Below are 23,561 nucleotides of genomic sequence, written 5' to 3'. Positions count from 1 at the left end.
TGTATTTCTAGAAAAACTATCAGTTATATCTTAAAACAGCAGGTCACTGTTATTTTAAGCAAATATGAATCAGACAGAAGGAAATACTGCATTATTTTCAGCAGCGGAATAATCCACATTTGGTGATCTAATGATTATTTAGGGCAGCGGCGGGATAGTGTATGTGGGATTGAGTCCAAATAAACCATGTGTGTGACTTCATGGTGATGAATGAGCATGTCAGCCAGTGCTACAGTGTGGCTCAGTGGTGTGTTGTTAACAGTGTGTTATAAGGGACAATGGAGCACTATGGCACAGAGGAAGAAGATATATCAGGCTTTGTTACAAAGACACTACTTGTTGAGGTCTTTTGTGGGATTTGCTGACATGAAGACACATTGTACAATGTCTTAATTGTATCTGTATTGTTTGTAAGTAAAGGCTGAAAGTTTTAATGGAAAAAGTAGAAGCTATTGCAAATGATGGAAAGGAAGGAAGTAAGAAAAGTGAGTGGGTGGGTGAGGGCGCCAGTGAGTCAGACAGGGTGAGAGCATTGATTTGCAAAGAGACAGAGAGTCCGAGTGAACAACCATCATAGAGAGAACGTTTTAACAGCTGAAGAGAAGTCCAACAGAAACATGGGATAAGAGCTCCAGGTGGTCCACAAGATACCTTTAGTAGAATCCTTCTCAACACTGCTGGTACCGAGCTGGATCCAGACTCTCTGCTACCGGCAGTCCTCTGGATACTACCAGGAACATGCTCGTACAGAACTTGTGCTGGAAACTATACTGTTACTCATTTGTTTCTGCGCTCTCTGCTGCCGTCAGCTACTTTTTTGGATAGCTCATACTTGAAACGTTGCTGGTACCTCATTTTTGGACACTGTAAAGTGTAAAGTACCACTACCAGACACTTTCTATACTCTAATTCTTTACCACTATCTCTTGTACCAACAAGAACTAAATTGGGTCATTTAGGTACAAATCCTTTGAATGGTCTAATAGTTATTTCCTGGCTTCAGATATGTAGCTGCCACATAATCTCTTCAGACACTGGATACTCTTCTGTCTACACACTTGGACTAATTATGGTATAACTCGGACTCCTATCCAGCCTTAAACCTCTTCTGGATGTTCTGACAGCACTGATCTCTTCCTGGACACTGTTTGAAAATATATCTGGACTCTCTCTTGCTACTGGGAAATCAGATCCTGTGCTGGTCTTTGTGGTGAGCATTATGGTGTTGGGGCAGGGTCCCCTCTGCCTGCTGCTACACCGGTTTAAATCTGGATACCCTGTGCAGTTTGGCAAGGGGAAAAAGGACATGGGGAAACAGGTGGAGGTAAGATGCAGGAAATATCCTATTACACAACAGCCTGTTTACAATCAAATATTGCTTGTGAATGAATCTAATTCTCAGAACTATCTGAATTATGTAGCTATACTTGTGTTTTTAAAAAAATAATATCATCTCAAGTATATGTAGTTCTATTTAAGTTGTACTCAATAAATGTTATGCTATACTATCGTTAGATTAAACTATAGTTTTTGGAGTCACCAGATTTTACAAAATGTTTAACTTTTTGGCTTTTGTGGTTCCCAGCCCGCTATTTTCTTAAATATAAATATGTATTGCTTTTGCACTTAAGGGTAATGATACTGTACTGTAATGATGAGTTATTTTCAGAGATGATGGACAATGTTTTTTTTTTTTTTTAAATGTCCGCCATATTTCTGCACTGTTTACCATTGTTTTTTGTTGCTGATGTTTACATTCCTTATGATAAATATACTGTATCTCTAAATGCTCTACGGGATTGCACTACTCTTTTTGTGAAGCGTAAATGGACTAGGCTACAAATTACTTTAGTTGTGAAACACTGTGTTGTATAATGACACTAAATGATCCTTAAAACCTTGAGAGATTCACAACCTCCTCTCAATCTCAGTAGAGTCCAGTCCACCTATTGTAGTTTTTAAAACAAGACTCTGGTATCCTGCTTTGCTCAGACCTTATACATTGATTCAACCAAAACAAATATTTTTCTTCTAGATTGAGTATTCAAAACATAGATGTTTAGTAGGAAGTCCTGTGGGACATACATGTTATTATTGGACTCTGTCGACACAAACAAATCAAACTCTTGCCCCTGAGAGTCGGCCGTGAGGACCAGTCTATTGTTGAATTGATCTTTGTCAGATTGAATCAACTGAAGCGCAACCACACACAAATCCCATGACACAACATGTCCAATGGAAAGTAAATACACTGATTATTTGTTATTTACACTGAACCCCAAAACCTTTTCAAAACAACAACTTCATTAAAACAAAAGTATTTGCTGAAAAATTTGAGAAAATACACAAGTATTTTAACTGATGTTAACATTCTACCAACAGCGACTTTAAAGTGTATCAAGTCACAGCTTTCCATTTTCAGTCACTTCTTTATTGGATGTATTGGTATATGTAATGAATGAGAAAAATATACATATTATATACATCAATACTTTCTGTGACTTTAAGGCTGCGGCCCCACGAGGACGAATTCGGTCGTTTGCGTTACTGTTTAGTGTCATATAGACCGTTCAGCCACACGAGGACGACCGAATACGGCACTAAACGACTGAGGAAACGACAACGGGTCCCAAGGTGGATAGAAATGCATACGCCACTCTCTGGGGGGTCAAACGGCTCCGTGTGTGCGCCCTATACGGACATTGCGTATAGGGCTATTGCGCAATCACTGATAGTGATTGCGCAATAGCCCCGCCTCTCCCCACCTCTTCTGCTCACCTCCGCTTACCCCGCGCCAGTGCTGAAGTGTTTCGCCACCAACAACAACAACAATGGCGGATCGCAGAGTTGCTATCGTGCTCCGGACGCTATTGACCATGCTACAGTTGTTTGTGCAACATCTACAGCAATAATGATGAGGCAATAGCCCCGCCTCTCCCCACCTCTGCTGCTCAGGGGCGCCGCCAGGGATTTTGGGCCCCATGAAAATATATCACATTGGGCCCCACCACCAGGCACAGGCCACTTTGTTTATAAATGACCTCGATGGCCGTATTAAATGGTCTAGAGGTTCGTATACGGCCCGGGGGCCGGAGGTTCCCCACCCCTGCTTTAATATAATAACATTAGTATTAATATCATAACCAAAATGTCTGTGATTAACATTTTGTTTACAGACTGATCACTCAATGCTTCAAACTGTCCATCATCCTAAATAGAGTAAAAGCAGTTTTTTGTTTTATATAAATCATTGGCTATGTGGGAAAATACTGTGTTTGAAATGTATAATTTAAATTAGATGTTAGCTTTTTGTTATATATATATATATATATATATATATATATATATATATTGTATTCCAGTCTCCCTTCAGATATGTTAAGTGGCATTCAACACAATGCTGCTCACCTCCTTCAGTTGGGAGAAAAGCTGGTTCAGGTTCAGCCTTATGGGGGGACAGGGCTGCTGAGCCTAAAGATGGATCTGTTGGACCTGGCCCCAGGGGGGGGGGGACAACTGATTTAGTATGAACAGCTGCTAAAAATGTGCCTGCATTTATTAAAGGTAGGGAGGTAAGAATGGAGAAACCAGCTCGAGTGTGCTAGAATTGGAAAGTACACAACAGAAACAAATCTGCCCCTTCCTTCAGAGTTCCTTACAGAGCCCCTCCTCCAACACACACGAACGCACATATGACCAATGAGGGCACGAGATAAGTCTGTGCCCCGATGGAAGGCTGACAGGCAGGTAGGCCATCCAGTTATTTTAGCCGGCTCAGATGATTGGTCGTGCTTTTTACAGTGCCACGGCTTCAACAGATGACATTTTTGTATGTATTTATTGTCAAAGCATTTAATATATTCATTGCTATCGGGATGTTAAGAGCATTCCATGGAATATAACAAAAAGTGTTTCTTAAGTGAATTACCTACCATACCTTTAAATGTCAGCTAAAAGAGCAGTGAAATTAAAGACCTCTGAATTTTCTGTAAAGATATTAACAGTACTTCATGTCAGCGTAGTAAACAAAAAAACATTAGCTAACAGACTAATTTCCACCACTCATGGACCACACCCACCTTTTCTTGTGAAAAACTGGGTGACATACTGTCGCCCTTTAGTCCCTCTCTCTTGTCTTTCTCTCCTTTCTCTTCTTTTTTTAGAGCCTGACTTTGTTGGTCGTTGAGACATGGTACAACCATAGTACAACACACTTACGTAGGCTAAGTACTAGCATCCCTCCTCACATGCTTTCACTCTCTGCAAGTGCCGGTGCCGCACTGCGTTTGGAGGCAGGACCAAACCATTGCATGTAAATAGAGGGGGGTGTAGAGAGGCTTTGGGTAATTCACTTTTGGAAGAAAATAAGTAAAATTAATCGTAAGTTTAGTGAGTAATTTATCAATATAACGTTTATTAATGTTAATTATTGAGGATTGATGAAAGGTTACTTACATTTTTTTTCTTAATGTTCTGAACATTTTGGGGCCCCTGTCAGTCACGGGCCCTTAGAATCGTCCTAACTTTTCACCCCTTACGGCGCCCCTGCTGCTGCTCACCCCCACGTCAAAGTAAACTGCACCCTGAATTCAGATTATTTATCTTTCTCTCGCGAGTGAAGTCTAATCTGACAGGACGGAGACACGCAGCTCTGCTCACCTGCAGCTCCTCCCGCTGCAGCAAAACACACACTTCAAGTCAGATCATCACCCTTAGCTATTTTAATTACCTCTCAAACTCCCTAAACTAGTTATAAATATGTTTATTTTTACAGTCGGCCGGGTCACTGATTACTGGATCAGCTGCTGCATGAGACAGACACTGACGCTGTCCGAAGAGAGGGAGGAAAAAGAGAGGCTCCGTGTATTTTATCATTATATTATATAGAGTCGTTATTCATTTGTTTTAAAGCTCAATAAATAACAAAGAAGACCTTTGACCGGCACTTTTATAATTTTGTCCTGAAGATTTCAACTTTAATACACGCTGACTGGCGAAAAACTCTGCCCGGTTCCCTCGGCCCCCACCGCGGAGAATAAACAGAAGGGCAACCATGACAACCATGCTTCTTCGCTGCTTTTGTGGACGAAGTTACAGCGCCACGTAGAGGCTCGGCATATGTACTGCAGCTTCTCCAGCGGTTGGAGCTAAACGGAGCGGTCTCGTGTGGGCAGACACTATCCGGATAATTATTGCATGTGGACGGAAGCCGTTTGCGATTGCGTTTGCGTTAATCCTATGCGTTTAGCCGTTTTCGTCCTCGTGGGGCCGCAGCCTAAGTGATTGGAGAGACACACACACGCACACGCACCCGCACACACACACACACACATTGATGAAGTCTGTATCCAGGACAAACAGCCTGGTGGCGTTTTCACACATAGAGACTGACCCTGATAATATGAATGTGTGCGTGTGCACACTATGTGTGTGTAGTGTACATGTGTGTTAGTGTGATAAATTCAGAGAGGGAAATACTTAGTCACACTAAGTTGTTTAACTTACGCTATACTCACAATAACAAGTAAACACATCACAATGTCAATGTTTAAAATTCCAGATTGTTCAAATTCAGGAGACAAGTTTTAAAATGTGTCTTTTGATTGATCAATCTATCGAAAGCGAAACTTTGCTGCAAATATCAGTTTTTATATGTTGTAATTTGACAAAGTTTGACTTCTCTCTCCTCCAGGAGCCCAACACAAAGCGCAGCAAACTCGTATCCAGGGTGACGTCTCTGCTGCAACCTGTCAAGACGGCACCGCTGAAGAGGATTGGTCAGACGCTGCAGGTGAACAGCCAATCAAATAACTCCACCAGTTTTTTGACAATACATTTGTGAAAATCTTCCCTGGTTCTGAAAGTGTTTTATCTAATGAATATTCCAATTATTTAATTTAGTTTTTATAGTTTTCTCCGTGTAGGGGCAACTGAAAATCGAAAAAAGAAGATTTTTCAGAATAACATAATTCCAAAATTAATGTAATGAACTGTATGTTGAAAATGATTTTCACTTTGTTTCCCTAATCAGTTCCAGCTCTAAATACTACAATACCCATCGTTCTTAGCTGCTATTGCTTAAGATATTCTAAGTGCCTTAGAATTAACAGTAGTTGCTCACTTTATCCAAGTTATTCAAAATGAAAATGGTCAAATATAGAAAATAAATGAGTAATTCCTTATTTCTGATACATGTTTATTAGCACTTCCCACTAGAAAAACTTTATTTGAAATGTAATAAGACAATTTGTAGTCCATCAGTAAACATCTGAAATAAATAATGATAATATTCTATAGACAGTGCTGTACTTTATAATTTATTCAAATGTCCTTATTTAACCGTCTGTCTCTGCAGCGCTCCATCAGTTTTCGTAATGAGGGTCAGACAGAGAGAGCAGCTCCTCCTCCACCTCCCCCCTCCTCTTCCTCCATGATGAAAACGCGTGTTCTCTCAACAACACTCTCAAACCCGGGCTCATCGAGCACAATGACACGGGTTTCCACAGCAACGGTGCCAGCCGCCAAGCGCCGTGACAGCAAACTCTGGAGCGAGACCTTCGACGTGCGACTAGGAACGATGCAGACGCTGAGCCCGAAAGAGATCAAACGACAAGAGGTGAGAGAAACACTGCTGGTGGACTTAAAGGGGCATTTGAGCTGTTTAGGGTTTTCCTCTCCTGCAGTGTGTTTTATGGGATTGTTTGCTAGTAAGGGCCGGTGTCCACATAGTGCCTTTTTTTTCGGAAAGGCGCTGAAAGGACAGGTAAACCCTCTCTGCTGCCTGAAACGCTCCATTGGACTCCTTTCTTTATGTCCTGACATTACTATGTAACACTCGCATTGGCAACAACTCATTGTTTGTGATTATGATGTGGTTAAGGGGCGAGACATCTCTAGGCGCTTGACCAATCACAACAAAGCAAGCCAGCTAACCAATCAGAGCAGACTGGGCTCTGGTTTCAGACAGAGGGTGAAAAGAGGTGCTGCAGCACAGGCAGTATGAGAAAAATAAAGAGCTTTTTGAACATTAAAGCAAGGAGACATGTCCCAGTAGAGACACTAAATATAAATATGATCCTAAAAATGAACATAATATGTCCTCTTTAATGCAAAATATAAATCAGCTAATGAATTATGAATTACTATTCGAATATGGATATGCACAATTTTGAAATGATGTTCACAGTAATTTAGTTAATACACGCATGACTTTTACTTATAACAGAGTATTTCTAAACTGTGGTATTACTGAAGATCTTAGTACTTTTTCGACCTCTGCTCATTTATCTATTTACAATATAAACATCATAAATTAAAAACATTCTACTGCTTTCATTTTCTTTATCGCTCTCTCTTTCTCTCTTCCTGCAGGCTATATTCGAGTTGGCTCAGGGTGAGCAAGACTTGGTGGAGGATCTCAAGTTGGCTAAGAAGGTAACAAAAATAACTTCTTCTTGAAGAAGTAACTTTGATTGTTCAGTAAGAGTATTTTCCTTAGCATGCTCATATGTATGTATGTGTTCTCCAGGCTTACCATGACCCCATGCTGAAGCTTTCAATCATGACTGAGCAGGAACTGAACCACATCTTTGGCACTCTGGATTCTCTGATACCCCTCCATGAAGGTAGGAAGGATCATGTTTGAAATAAGCTACATGACTAACATAAGATTATTGTAAAATACAATCTATGTTTGAGTGATACAAAGTTACAACAGATAACTGAAGCCCCCAATGTTGTGTAATGTCTGAAAAGGGCTTAAAGCGGCACTTCATGTAATGGCCACCAGAGGGGGACAGTGTGATTCCTGCAACGTCTCTCTGCATACACAGTATAAGGTTCACACTGCAGAAGAGGTTCAGCCAAGGACACATTCTGAACTTTAACCAGGGAGCCTGTAAGGAAAAGGAGCATTATTCCATTGGATTGGGTGTTAGCATGTTTGGCTGAATGTTCTGACAGGCTGATAAGAAGATTGAGTCATACTTAAACTTTTATTCTGGCAAATTTCTGTATGACTGCATATTTAAAAACTTTGGCTTGTTTTATTTTTTTTAAAAAGGAACTGCCGTGTAAAAAAGCATTTCAACTCAGCTTTTTTTGTTTATTTAGAATTATTATTACTACTTTTTTCTTTTTTTCTGTATCAAGATATTTTTAATTCTGCCTGATTCTAATTGTATGTTATATATTTCCTTTCTGCCTGTTACTTAAATCTTCCAACAATTCTGCACTGCACTAAGGAATTAGGACAATGAGTCCTGAGGTTAATGTAATTAGTTAATTGTATGTCAAATATGACCACTCAATTAAAAAGATATTTGAGAAAAACTTTTTGTTTAGGCTGTATTTCACAAAATATTATAAAAAACCTTTGGAATGAATAATTTCAGGATCAGTATTTTTGAAAGCTTCAACTATTTTAGCCTTTATAGTGACATGGATTGAGTTTGTATATTAATGTCAGGCTCCTACAGAACAGCTGTCTCAGTATTTCTCAATGACATTGTCTCATGTTTGATGTTCCCGTGCTGTTTTCAAATAAGAGTTTCAGAATTTGACAACGTCTTTGTCTCCTCAGACCTGCTGAGTCGACTCAGAAATGCCAGAAAACCTGACGGGTCAACAGAACATGTGGGACGCATCCTGACTGACTGGGTGAGTGAGTGTTTCTCTTTACAAAAAACAACATACTGAAAATACTCAGTTTCCATGTAACATGCACTGTGTGGTAATCAGGTGTGTGTGTGTGTGTTCCTGCAGCTGCCGTGTCTCTCCTCCTACACATCGTACTGCAGTAACCAGGTGAAGGCCAAGACCTTGTTGGACCAGAAGAAGCAGGACCGGCGGGTCCAGGACTTCTTGCAGCGCTGTCTCCAGTCGCCTTTTAGCAGGAAGTTGGACCTGTGGAACTTCCTGGACATCCCCCGCAGTCGACTGGTGAAATACCCGCTGCTGCTCAGGGAGATCGTGAAGCACACGGCCAACGACCACCCAGACCGGCAGCACCTGGACGAGGCGGTGAGGAAAACAAGCGATTCCATTATTTTCATGTTTGTCTTGCAGGTCGGGATCACCTCACCATCTGACTGAGGGAGTGGGAAAACATTTGCGTTTTAATTTCTTAAAACATGTAAATTATGCAAATATAACCCAGAAAATTCAGACACAGCTTTAAATAGTTAAACCGAGCTTGGTATTAACCCTGAAATACCAGCAGTAACCTCTAAAAGTGTGGGATACACTTGGAAACTAGAGAATGCAATTCCTGAAGAAATTGCTAGTGGGAATGCTTTATGCTGAAAATCTGACGCAAAACTGCTATGCTGAAATGTAATGTGTAAGAAGAAAGTGAAGAATTGAGATTGAAATGATACATGAACACTGGGGGCTTGAATGTGTGATGAGAGAAGAAAAGAAAGTAAAAAGACTTGGAAAAGCAGCAGAATATTTTAACTGCAAACTTCTGAACTAACTTGATGGCGAATGATCTGTCGCCATGGCAACGGCATTTGATGACACCCCATAATACACTTAGATGCGTTGATGGCTGCATCGTTACCAAACCTGTGAAGTTTTGGGGCGTTTGGAGCAGTTTCACTGAAGTTATGAGAAAGCCGTGTTTCATGGCGAGCATTGTGTTTCCATGGCAACATCATTTTAAGAAATCTCAAAACTGTCCCATGGATGTCTTCACGGCTGGACTGTTGGCACACATGTGAAGTTTGAGCACTTTTTGAACATTTTCATAGGAGTTATAGCCAGGGCTCGAGCTTAAGTACGTCCCGTCGCCCCGGGGCCGAAGAAAATAGTGTCGGGGAGGATAAAAAATAATTTTGGGACGAATTTGGGACGAGAGTTAAAATAAAAATACCCTGCTAACTCTACAACAAACGGCGATGGAAATGAAACCGACTGCAGGTTTTGGTAGCACACAGTTATTAAACCTCCTTAATAAAACATAAACACACACGCACAAAACATTTAGAAACCCGCAAAATACAGCTGTGCCCGCGAATTCCTGGCCCGCAAATTCGCAGGTCTAGCTATGTACTGAGTGTGTGTATTTCGCGGGTTGAGTGATGTACAATAGCATCCCGTGGAGGAATTATGAAATGTTTTACCATTACATCACAAAAACTCACAGCAGAACCAGACCCTGGAGCACCGGCCTCTTTATTTACTTACTCCTCTTCATCCCCTATGGGTAATAAGGCTGGGGTACCGAGCCCCGGTATTAAACGGGCCCCGGGCCGGAATTATTAAAGACAGTGGTAACGTTAAGCTACGACGTAATCGGACTTTTTATCGGTACTGGAGACATTTAAAAAATATATGTCATATGTATTATTGCTACATACACATTATATCGCAGTTTTAGTTTCACCAACTCCGTTTCTAATATGCAATAAGACTACAACATGCGTCTATGATGTATTTTCGAGCTTTCCAATCCAGACGAGATCTCTCTCTCCCGTCTGTGTGCGAGGGGGCGGGGCCGTTTGTAAAGGTCTCCTGACTGTGTAAGGCTGCGGGCGTCTTTGTCCCGCGAGATTTCAACGTCTCATGTAGGCGAGCCTCCAGAGCAAGTCGGACAAAATGACTAACCATCATGCAACGCACTAGCAAGACGTTGATCGCGTCTGCGCAGGTCTCGCTTGTTTCAAACAAGCCTAGTCAATCTAGATTCGGCTTTTAGTGCATTTTACAACTTTAAGAACCAAATGATTCTAATAAGCGCTATAAAATAGTTCATACTGGGTAATTTATTTAGTTTAAAAAAATTATCCGCTGATTTACAGACGTCTTTTTCCCCATGTTACTCAATGGGAAAAAGTCTTTCTGGGCCCAGGGACGTCACGGACGGATACGGAAATTGTAGTGCCGCCGTTTGGACACAACACATTTTTTCCTCTGAGTCTGGAGCACTTCCTGGGGACTCGTCAGGTAAAAAAAGTTGTTTAGCCTTCCCAAACCTGAGCCTCACATTATGAACAAATGTGTAAGAAAATGTCAAATTTGGACAAGGGTCGACTAAAAAACAGAACCAATTAAATAAACTAGAACTACCAGGGTGCCTTTCACTGATTGAACAAACAATCCCATCTTAAAGTGCGGTTATGTGTACAGTTCATGGTGAAAAAAGTTGCAATCACCCTATGAAAGTCACAACAAATTGGTGTTTAACCCTACACATTTGTGATATTTTTATTAAAGTAGGGGTAACACTTTATTTTGTATGTTAAAAGAACGAGCAAAATCAGATAATTATGGGTGAAAAATCAGTTATATAAATAAATGTTGTTTACAACTTAGTTTTTATCATTCATTCATTTAGTTATTTCTCTACACCAGCCTGCTCTCTGCAAAATTCACATTGTTTGCATGTATCTTAGTTGGTTACTTGTCTTTGAAATATAGAGCAGGTGATGGGTGCAGAAGGAATCATTCAGTCATGGCAGGGGATGGACCACAGATGCATAAAAGGATGAGAAACAGACCAGTGGATTTAAAATGTGTCTGATGTTATCTGTTTGCTCTGCAGATGCTGATGGTGCAGAGCGTGGTGGGGGACATCAACAGGCGGACGGGGGAGTCAGAGTGTCAGTACTACAAGGACCGCCTGTTGTACACAGAGGAGGGGCAGAGGGACGAGCTCATCGACCGCTCCAGGACCCTCAGCTGCCACGGAGAGCTGAAGAACAACAGGGGACTCGTCAGTGCATTTCTACTATTTTCTACTTAGTAACTACCGCTTCCTTTAAAACCATACATCTTATACTCTCTCTCAATATAAAAACAGTCGAGGGAGGTGAAAAATATTTCAAGAAAATAAAAAAGTGAACATTTTGAAAATAGACAGGACTCAAAAAAAGAAATACAGAAATAGGGGAGGGGAATAATATACATTAGTAAAATATATGTACATTGTGTATAAGCTTTTTCCCTGGTCAGATCATTATTTATTATAAAAATAATATGTAAAAAATATGTAAAATATATAACAATATCTTTTTAAAGTGTACCTGACTATTATTTTCAATCTTTATCTTTACCATGCGAAAAGTCATCAGTGATTTGATTATTTTTTACAAGTTTTATGACTAGACCATGTTCCAAATATTGTATCTGGGATGTATAGAAATAACACATCTGTTTCTCTCTCTGATTCCAGAAGCTCCACGTGTTTCTGTTCCAGGACGTCCTCGTCATCACCAGGTCCATCTCGCTGAACGATTATCCGGTCAGTTACCAGCTGTGCCGCCAGCCAATACCCATCCGGCAGCTGGACCTGGAGGACCTATCAGACGGAGAGATGCGAGTGGGCGGGTCCATCAGAGGAGCCTTCAGCAACAACGAGAGAAGTGAGAATTTCGCAAATACAGCGGATATTAAAACTCCAAGAATTTATTTTGTCAGGATCTGTTTCCATGCATTCACTTGTTTTGTTCCATACTATAATACAGTACTGTATAAGTAGGTACACTGTATGGCTCAAATACATGCAATGTAGTTCTGGTCTGAGGCAAGCCTAAAGCCTCATTCCCACTGGACAACAAAACACATACTAACCTGATAACAATCGGCTTGATCTACAGTGGAAAAGGTTAGATACGGCATTCATTTCTGGGTAAAAAGACTGCAATGGAAACATAACACTCAGGTGGACATGCTAATTTGTGAACCCTTTACAACATGATGCTATGAGGTTATAACTAATAGAATTCAAAGGAAATTGGACAGTTATTATTATTTAAACATACAAAACAAAAATGTATTATGTTCTCAAGCCACCAGACTCGTTGATCATTACAAAAACACACATTTAAAAAAACTTCTTTGTGGTTTTAAATGTTTTGCAATTAAAGTAAGGACATTTGGTCAGTGTTACATCATCTGATTATGTATGTAGAAGTTTGAAACAAATTCATGCAATATGTTTGATGTCATTTAAAACTGGGTAACAGGACAGTACTAACACGTTATTTTTACAAAATGTTCTGGTTTAAAGGGGAAAGGAAACACCAATTACAGTTATAATATTCCGGTAGTTTATTCATTTTACAATGGATATTGATCGTAATATTTATTGTATATGATATTACTCGCCAAAAGAAAATTAATTATCCGCCGGCCGGGTGGGGAATTCCGGGACCAGGCCGCCGCCATTAGGGGAGTCCCAAATGGTGACGTCACTGGCTGTGTTTTCGCTCCACCGGAAGTCAACACAACGTAGCAGATATGGCAGCGATGGAGGAATTTTGCAATGAGATCGACGTTTTGAACGATGAATTTGACTATTCGTCGGGAGATGACATTGATGTGGAAGCATCTACAGTTATCAGGCATCCCATGGCCTATGCTTATGAACCGATTCGGTCGAATAGAGTGGCATACGATCCGGAATAAAACATTTTAAAAAACACAATGCTAACAGTGAGCCTCTGAATTAGCCCCGAGCGAAAATGCTAACCTATTACTGCACCGAAAATCACTCCTAGCTCCCTTATTACTTATCCTAGCCGCACATCCAACACATCGTTTATGATCGCAAGGAGACACAGAATCTAACGGTGCCCACCTCAACACTGAAAGATACAAACTCGCGAGGTTATCCACAAAAACGTACATCAAAACAAGTGGCGCTAGGTACTAACATACGCCAGGCTAACGGCTTACCTTCCTCATTGTCTGGTCTAAACTGGTCTTCAATGGCATTACAACGATAAAAACGATGATGTAGTTAATCCATAGGTTAATATCCAATGGGGCTGTGTCCCCTTTGAAATGTTCTGATAATCTATAAGCAATAAAACTGCAATTCCGTTATCTGCTGTCCGCTCTGTGCTCCGTGCGCTCTGGGTCCTGCAATACCATCCATCAATAGCAATACTAGCCTTTTTAGGGCTGTTTTCGACAGATGAGCGTGTGTATGCCAGTTTAATTAGTTGAGCTATAGAACACCCCCAATTCTCTATTGTACGTCATAATAATAGCTACCATTTAGTTTGGACGCGATTGCGTTAATTAATAAGGTCACACTGTGTCAGTAAATACATGTGTGAGCTAGTAATCTGGTAGTGCTGCAATATTTACCTCTCTCTCGGCAGCTGAAGCAGCTCGTTTGGTGGCTCGAACTTCACGTTTGTTGACACTGTCATTGTCTTGCGCGGCCGACGTGCTGGGACGGTCGGTGTTCCCGACTGCATACGTTGAGAAATCGAATATTGTGGGAACAGATCCTGGCTTCAAATCCAATGTTTTGTATTGAACCAGGCATCCAGACTGGACTTTGAGCAGCTTCTCATCCTTTAGTGGCAGCCTATGGAAATGTACTTCTTCCTTCTTCGTATAAAATCCATTTGTGCAGCCTGGGGCAATACAATAAACTCCTGACGACGACCGTTTTCTTGTAATGTAAACTACTGGTGCATTGCACGCCATGTTGTTTGTTATTGAGCTTTGGCCCAGGAAGCCGTACCCACTCAGTGACGTCACTGGAAAAGTCCCGGAGCAATGGTCATTAGGCACGTATTTCAAAAAGTAAATTTGCGTATCTCGATCGTTTACATTGGAAATAGACTAGATAAATACATTTCCTAATGGGAATATTGTCGCATGGAAAGCAGTTTGAAAAGTGTTTCCATTTCCCTTTAAATGCTCATTACAAATTATGTTTATTCTCTGTGTAAATGTGCAAAAATGCCAATAAATCCCAATGTGTTTTTAACTTCTCACATATGGATATAGGTTATAGGTTAAAAATCAGACTTCCATGCAATATTCCGTATTTTCGGGACTATAAATCACGCTTTTTTTAGCTGTCTGGCTGGTCCTGCAATTTATACTCCGATGCGACTTATATATTGTAGTTTGTCTGACTGCGTTCAAACTACAGCCAATAGATGGCACTGTATACAATCATGACAACTGCAAACTGCTGTACCACCGAAGAAGAAAACAGTCACGGCGACTGGGAGGATCAGGGGAGGATGCGTCACGTAACTTTCCAGGATGTTGTGGGATGAATCGACACAGCATGGGCTTCAGTGACGACCGAGGGATTCAGAAAGGTCTAATCAAAGCTGATACTGATGGAGAGTCTGAGGACAGCCTGGAGCAGGACATGCTGCTTCATCCACACCAGAGTGGGCGGAAGTGTTTAACAGCGACACAGAGGATGAAGACTTCAGTGGATAAATGCGACTTATACACCGAAGCGACGTATATATGTTTTTTTCTCTTAACGACACATTTTTTGATAAGAGCGACTTAAACGCAGGTGCGACTTATAGTCCGGAAAATACGGTACACATTCTAGTAATAAATCACGATCTAATTCTGCACAATTCAATACAAATGTTAAACCTATTCACACAAATGTATGACCCTAAAGCCTCTTACACACCAAACTGACACCTAAGAACAACAAAGAACATCGCCTCACGTCTCCTAGCACGTACGAACTGCGCATGCGTGAGTGGCAATAACTCTCCTTACCAGCAGGCCGCGGTAGTGTGTATTCGTCATTCAAAAGAGGCAACAACCGGAAGACAGACTGCGTGATACACCGAGAAAAGAAGAACAGACTGCGTGATATAAACAAACAACAAATAGCGTGTGCGTTCCATTGTCACTCTACAGCGAGAAGCTCACGGGGCTTTCCCGAACCTGTGTCGAGAGCTGGAGTTAAATGTAATCTCAGATTTGCCTTCTTAATAGTTTGTTTGGGTCCCTCACTTCCGTTTCGCTTCTCATGCAGTGATTCGCTAAGCTGAACAGCCAATCAGAGTGATTTCTTTGGGAATGTCGAATCGGCGGCGGAAGGTGTTTGCACGGCCAAAATGACACGACGGTGCAGTACACACCAATTTGAGTAGGGCGACACGACGCTCATCGACGGCCCGACATCTATCGACATCTATCGACGCCGAAAATCGCCAGAGGTGGGAGAAGTTCAGATCTTGTACTTGAGTAAAAGTACCAGAGTGTAGGAATACTCGGTTACAATAAAAAGTCCTGCATTCAAAATGTTACTCAGGTAAAAGTCAACAAGTATTAGCATCAAAATATAGTTAAAGTACCACCTGCAGAGGGACCTAGATTCAGGTGTTCTCTTCCCCATAGAGACCGCCTCGCTGCACATTATCCCTTGCATAAAGATAGATTGTGGGTCCCTTATAACATGTTGTACACAGTGGAAATAAACATTATGGTCACTAGTGGTCGTTGGACGCGGGAGATCGCCGTCCCCCCACTTATTTGGAGCCCCTACTTTTTTGAAGCATGATTTTTTTTTTTTGGTCTAATAAATATAAAATCCTTGACAGTGTTATCAGTTGCAAGTGTGTATTTGTTGTAATAATGACTAAAACCTAGTACATTTCACAGTTTTTATAATAAAAACGTAGCTCAAGTATTTATGCAACTTGATTTGAAGCGTGTGTGTGTGTAGAGTGACCAGGTGTCCCGCTTTGTGCGGGACTGCACACAGAATTTTTATCATTTGTCCCGCGTCCCACAAATTGAGACTATGTCCCGCATTTGAGTGACAGTCGCGCAGAAAGGCCGAACCGAGCCTGTTGACAGTTCACGAGCATAGTGTCTCTCCCCCGTCCGGTCCCGTCCACCCAGTAAAAAAATCCCCACTACACCACTACTGGTCACCTTAACATCAAGGATCTTATAAATGAAACTTCTGAATCAAACCGTCCCGGTAGCCCAACCTTAAAAAAGCCGAAAAGCACATAATGACTTATTTAAAACTTGGTTTTTCAAAGTTTAGGACTTGGACTTCACTTGAACGTGCCCATCCTGACTTGAGACTTGACTTGAGTGCAAAGACTTGAGACTTACTTGTGACTTGCAAAACAATGACTTGGTCCCACCTCTGCTAATAACTCCCACGTCTCCTTCTGTCTCTCTCCTCACAGCAAAGAACTTCTTTCGGGTTTCCTACCGTGCCGGAGGTCAGCTGCAGAGCCACTGCTTCCAGGCCAGCGACACCTTCAACAAGCAGCAGTGGATCAACTGCATCAGACAAGCCAAAGAAGCTGCAGCGCTGACAGAAGACCAGCCCCCACAGACAGGACAATGTGTGGAGACAGAGCCGAGTGGACAGACAGGGCTGCTGGGTGAGACGGGGCTGCTGGGTGAGACGGGGCTGCTGGGTGAGATGGGGCTGCTGGGTGAGATGGGGCTGCTGGGTGAGATGGGGCTGCTGGGTGAGAAAGGTGAGAGAGGGCTGCTGGGTGACACCGGTCCGAGTCTGGGGCAGGAAGAAGAAAATTGTATGTGGAGGGAGGGGGAAACAGGGCGAGAGGTAGGTCTTATCGGAGAGACAGATCTGGGGAAAGAGGAAGACGTGGGTTTGAGTCACGAGACATTGATGGGCATGGGTGGGGGGATGGGGACAGGTTCGTGTTTGAATGAAGGGACTGTTTTGGAATTAGATGGAACAACAATGAAGGATGTTGAGACAAGGCTGAAAGAGACGGGCGAGATGGAGACAGGACAGGGAGTCTGTGAAGAGATGGGAACCGGAGCAGACTGGAGGATGGATGGAGGAGGAGAGGTGCTGAGCCGAGGTCCTAATAATGTCCCCACCTTCCTTCTCTCCCCTGCTTCTCCCTGTCGAGAGGAGAAGGAGCGGGAGGTGATGGAGGAGGGGGAGGAGGAGGTGGACATGGACACAGACCTGCAGGGAGAGGAGCTGGACCTCAGGTGCTGATGTTAGACTCAAACGGGAGAATGATGCACTGAGGCACTGGCAGCCAATCAAATCGATGATGATGTCACTAAAAGGCAGATAGAACATCCGACACACTAACCTGCCTAAGGGAGTTTCCTTAGTTTGTCCAACACCTTAGTATGAAACCAATAGTATGTGAAATGCATACCATTTCTGTAAAACTGTGTACACACTGGCATAAATATCCCACAATGCAATGTGGGAGTGACGCCAAAATGCATAACAATCACCAGGGTAGATCTGGAACAAGATATACAAGTTTGCTTGCATTTTCTAACAGCTGAAGGACTTCTACAGACGTGAAGGAAAAACAAAAAACTCAAGAGGTTCATTGTTCCTTGCTGTCAGGTGGAGGCTGTCTGGAAGTGAAGTGGTAGTTACAGCTCTGTGTCTGAAAGATACATAATGCTGTTTATTCACACTAAAATATGTGAAATAATGGTACACATATTGTGTGAAACATAGTATGCGATTTCAGACGCAGCCCCATTTAACTGTACTTAATGCAAGGATGTATTAAGAGAATTGCCTACCATGTTACAGGATGCCAAAAAGGATTTCCTCATGCTTTTCTATTTTTGGCTCACAGACCAACTTACCGCAGACTAACCCTGATGTACTGATACGGCTCTACAAGACTTTATTTTTTATCTGTGATAAACGCTCAAATGCTGATAATGCAAACACTTGTTTGGAGAGTTTGTAATACCCAGAAATTGTATTTATGTTAATACTGTCTGTTGTTGTTTTATTTCACAGACAGTCTTTTCTAGCTTCCCGGTTTCTTTGTTCTTAATACGTTTCTTCATTATACTGGCTCAATGTTATTCTTTCCTTTTGATCCGCCTTTGGAAAAACGGTTTTGCTGCAAATAGTCTAGGCCTTTACATAAGACAGTCCACTCATTCATTGTCAAATTTGAAGTCTTACTTTATGAACTTCTGCTATTTGCTGGTTCAGGACGGTAAGAATTTCAGCAGCATTCTCAGGTATTACAAGCAAAATGTTCATGCGGAGAGACCAAAGGAGTCCATCTCATAAAAGTCAATGGAAGACAATGACATGTTTTTAATGACAAAGATTTGTAATCAATGAATCATGCTTGCAGCTGTGACTACCACTCAACAATAACACATTCATTATATTTAAAAAAAGAAAACACTCTACCGGAATTTCCCTACCGGATTGAATGCCTTAGGGAAATTCCAGTATTGTGTCTCTTACTGTCTGGATTGGATAAATGAGGCAGGAACTAGTCAGCCAGAGCTCAGCACCTGCTAAAGCTTTACAAATCAAATTAACCAGTAATTATCTGAAACTTATACCTTTCATTTTGTAGATGTTCTGTTCTTCCAGCTCACTCCAAGCATTCCTTGCTCCTTAGCATTTCTCCTAGCTTGTTTTAACTCTTTAAATAATGTCTTAAAATCTGTTGTAATGTCTGAAAACATCTGTTGCATTTTCAACGTTTCAAATGACTTTTACAACACTTTAATAATGAATGAATGTAATCATTTGCAAAGATTACAGTATCTAGTTGTATGGCAATGCTCAATGCAGACAGTGATGTTAATACGTTTTTTTTACGTCAAGTGAAAGGTTGTAACATTTCAACATTTGAAACCAATTAGCTCTTTAGACTCCTTTAATGAAGGTTTTAAGTCACATATACTGTATGATTCAAAACCACTGCTGTTATCGTTCAGTACTGTAGGCACAGATAAACCTTCTGTACAACACCTTTCCAAAATCAAACAGCAGACAGACTTATGAAGTGAAGAAAGTGAAGAAAGTGGAAAATCATGCAGCTGAAAAGCCAGATATTTCTCTCACTGGCCTTCCTATCTTCAGATGGAAAGAAAGAAGACAACTCTAATGAGACATTCTTTCACTTGACACGGAGGTTGCTGTTGCCAAGAAATGATAAATGCAGTGTTTGCAATATTTTCACAAGAGTATTGCTGAAACAGAAAATGTGGTGTGACGTTTCACTTAACTGTATTTGATCATCTCAAATAGTTGTGTATAAATGAATTAGTTGGAGGTATATACAATCCCCGAGTGGACAGTGTGGAAAAAAGGTTCTGATGATTTCTGAGGTAAATGGGTTTGTCTCGTGTTACTCACCCGAAAGCAAACATGAAAGATTATGATATAGTGAGCATTACACACACAAAGGTTTTTTTCTTTCCTTGTCATAGATTTAAAAAAAGATCCTGGCAAATAATCCTTGCATAAGCTTTTCTTCCTGTTTCACAAATCATATTTTTATGGAATTTGGAAAGATTGTCTTATCAAAACCTTTTTTCAACTGTTTTTATTTCATAAACTCAGGAGAGAAACAATTATGATGTTGCAAGTGGATAACCATATTTCTTTTTTTATTACCTCCCTCTTTCATTAATACACATTTACCTATTCAGTATTAATATCATTGTAAGGTCATTTTAGCATGGAGTCTGCCTAAAGCATTCCTAATTCATTAAACTGTCAGTAATTACTGATCTATTTTTTGAAGTCGGTTTGAAAGATGTCCTTGCAGCTGCTGAAGGAGTTTCTAGGAAAGTAAATGCTGTTTTGTTGTGCCAACCAGAGAAGTCCTAAAGCAGGAATATGTTGTGTATGTATGTAAAGAGTGTATATTAAGTCTATCTGTATTTGAATGTAGGAACGAAGCCAGGCATGTCTGTTTGTTATATTTTTGATTACACATAACCTGTGAAATATAACTTTTCAATGTCAAGACAATCACTTTTAAATTACCACTGTCAGGATAGTTGGGATACTGAGAGAAAGGCCCAATTCCAAACCGCCCCTTACACCCTACCCCTCCGTTCGCGCGGAGGGTGCGCCACATTAAGGGCTGTTCCAAACCAACGAGTGTGGAGGGGGAGTGGGTTACCAGTCCTCCAACAGCGAGTCTGCATCGGTCCTGACTTCACCTGCTGCTCTACCTGACAGGACTCAATGCTGTGTGTGTCCGTCATGAAACACGCTGTTTACTAACAGTTCACTGTTCATTGCATAAACTGCACAAGAGCTATTTAATATCTTCATACAGATGTTAACAACTTCATGGTTACCTCGTATTTGTTTAAACTTAGGATCATTTACTCATGTTTAGTCTAGAAAACGGTAAAAGTTGTGTATATTTACACAGACTTTTACTAAAATTAAGCAGCTTATAAACATCAGGTTTTAAAACAGAAATATGTTAACAAAAAAAGTATGCCATAAAAGATCTTTAGAGTTTATTTTTAGAATCCAAGAGATGCTGATTCCTGTTTCTGCCGGAGAGGGGGGAGTTCGTCCCAAAGCTTGCTGCTGTATTTACTCTCTCCACCTGAAAGAAGGAGGAGCCTCTTTCAGCTGAGAGTGTGACTCCAGACAGAGTTCACTCCATCACAGAGGGGGAGTGGTTAGGGTCTGGTTTGGAATTGGGCCAAAATGTTTCTGACCAAACTTGTCTACACTCTCAGTTGCTGACAGTAAGTTGCTCCTTATGCTGTTCAAATGTATGGATTTTCACAAGACCAAAGCGTCAATAAATTGTTATAAAAGAAGCCAGTCAGTGAATGGGTGATTACTGCAGGTTCCGAATGTGGCGGTGTGGTGAGGGTAGGTGTTAGACGCGTTTCCACTGCAGGCGTCGCTCGGTTTGGTTAGGCCTTATTAGGCCCGGCTCACTTTAATGCTGCGCTTCCACAGTTTAGGAACTGGGGTAGTTACTATAGTAACGCAGTGTAGGCGGAGCCGTGACGTCATCTTCAATGAGCGCCCCAGAAAAACAACACAGCCGTTAGCTCTTAGCACTCAGAGCTCACAGCTCTTCATATCTGTTCAGAAACTAGACAAAAGTTAAGTACAAACCACAGACTGCCTGTGTCATGGCGAATACAGTCGCTGGTTTATTTATGTCTGTATAGGCCGTTGTTGTGAGTGTGGACGGTCGGAGCATAACGTTAGCTTAGCCAAGCTCCATTTAGAAGGGTTTTCCGCCTGCCGTCTGTCTGCAGACTTGTCAAAGCATTAATTCATGGTTTTTACTAACCAGTATCAGTATGTTGTTACTTCGGCATCATTTTGAAACGTGTATTACAATTAAAACATGGTCAAATATGTTCATCTTGTTGTAGTTGTAGCCCCCTTGCCAGCGATTCTCTCTCTAGTTTAGCATACTCAGCCCGACTCAGCCTGGTTGTTCCTGGCCCTAGAACCACGATTTTATGGGGCCAGAAAAACTGAATTAGGAGCCGGTACTAGGCCAAGTGGAAACGCAACCAAAAACGGGCACGACACGCTTAAAGCGAGCTACCCGCTGCAGTGGAAACGCGCCATTAGAGGCTTAAATACTGGCTTGATTGCAAATGAGTTGCAGCTGGGTGACAGGTGAGCTGATGAGGTGGGAGAGGCTGACCAGTGGGGGGAGGCGGAGGCGGGGGTTGTGGAAAAGTATTGAGGGCAGCAGGTAAGTATAGAGGAAGCAGAAACTCAAAAACTAACCAAAAAAAAGGCAGTGGAAAGGTAGCAGCTGAAGAAAAACTGATGCCCTCTGGATTAATATCAGAAGATAAAACATAATTTTCACATTGTAACAGGAGAAGCATAAAACCATGGATAAATTGTGAACTATTTCTCAAAAATAAAAACATCCCACCCATTTAGACTAGGAGGACCTAAGAAAAAGACTGCCGCCCAAAGTCCCCGGCCGGAAGTCCCCGGAGTTGGGGACTGGCTTCAGTAGAAGCTGCTGGGAGTCCCAGCAGCTTCTACTGAAGCCTTCCGAGTAAATCGCCAGAACGCCGACACCTCCTCATCTCCACCGCTCCCATGTTTTATTTTGGGTTGCCATAAGTTAGTCTCTCTGCGTTTCTGCGCTGGGCTAATGCTAATGCTAATAATGCTAATGCGAGGATAATAAAATGGCAGCTTCACAAAACTTTTTGGGAGTTTTACGGGGCGTGGTTTGCAATCCGCCCAGCCAATCAGAAATATAGCTCTTTTCTCACAAAATAGCCGCTCGAAAGTCCCCAATAGAGTCTGGCTGCAGACCGCAGCAAGGAGGCGGATCGTATAGGGGCGGATCGTATAGGGGCGGATCCTATGAGATGGGTCTGGCTGCAGACCGCAGCAAGGAGGCGGATCGTATAGGGGCGGATCGTATAGGGGCGTTTCCTAACTTTTTTTATCCAATAGAATAATGACACTCAGCAGAAATACATACTGTAGATGGCAGTAATGCAACTTAAGGGATTCCAGCTGCTTTTATAAATCCTCGCAGAAGAATTAATTCGTTCTGGTGATGGGAATTCCGGCTTTTCTTGGTGAGCCGGATCATTTGGCTCGACTCACCAAGAAGAGCCGGCTCTTTCGGCTCCCAAAGTGCTCTTCAGTTTACCACATATTATACCTTTTAATTAAATCAAATGTAGCCCTGTTTTGACTAATGATTTATATGTGTACACATATATCACTTAAATTATTCAATACATCCTTTGTACTGAAGTATTCAAAAGTAAAAATTACATGTTTAATATAAATTATTTGCTGTGGCCAATTGTTTTCATTGCATTTACAGACCCGTGTAACTCTCTGATACCACCCAATGAATGCATTGACTTGCTTGTAGAACCACGCTACACAAAACAGATAGCAACACTTAAAAACTATTTTAAAAAAGGGGCTACTGTATCAACCTATATAAAGTATATAAATATAGTTTTTCTCCCTGCAGGAGAGGGGAGCGTGCTTTGAGATCAGCTGCTAGGCTGCAGCGGGGAGAAGAGGGGGACAAAAAGAGATCTCCGTC

At 41.6% G+C, this 23,561-nt stretch overlaps 1 protein-coding gene across 1 annotated transcript; it reads left to right on the top strand.

The window, feature by feature from the left end:
• The first annotated feature begins 597 nt into the window (after positions 1–597).
• On the top strand, positions 598–21,315 carry arhgef3 (Rho guanine nucleotide exchange factor (GEF) 3). Its single transcript, XM_034083145.1, has 10 exons — positions 598–1,324; positions 5,693–5,791; positions 6,356–6,616; positions 7,372–7,434; positions 7,529–7,625; positions 8,582–8,658; positions 8,764–9,021; positions 11,546–11,716; positions 12,176–12,365; positions 16,935–21,315. The coding sequence occupies exons 1-10, from the start codon at positions 1,220–1,222 to the stop codon at positions 17,729–17,731; spliced, it is 2,118 nt and encodes a 705-aa protein (XP_033939036.1). The 5' UTR covers positions 598–1,219; the 3' UTR covers positions 17,732–21,315.
• The last annotated feature ends 2,246 nt before the right edge of the window (positions 21,316–23,561 follow it).

The sequence above is a fragment of the Pseudochaenichthys georgianus genome, chromosome 5, assembly GCF_902827115.2.
Source record: "Pseudochaenichthys georgianus chromosome 5, fPseGeo1.2, whole genome shotgun sequence".
Taxonomy (NCBI): Eukaryota; Metazoa; Chordata; class Actinopteri; order Perciformes; family Channichthyidae; genus Pseudochaenichthys; species Pseudochaenichthys georgianus.
This window is presented reverse-complemented; position numbering and strand designations above follow the sequence as displayed.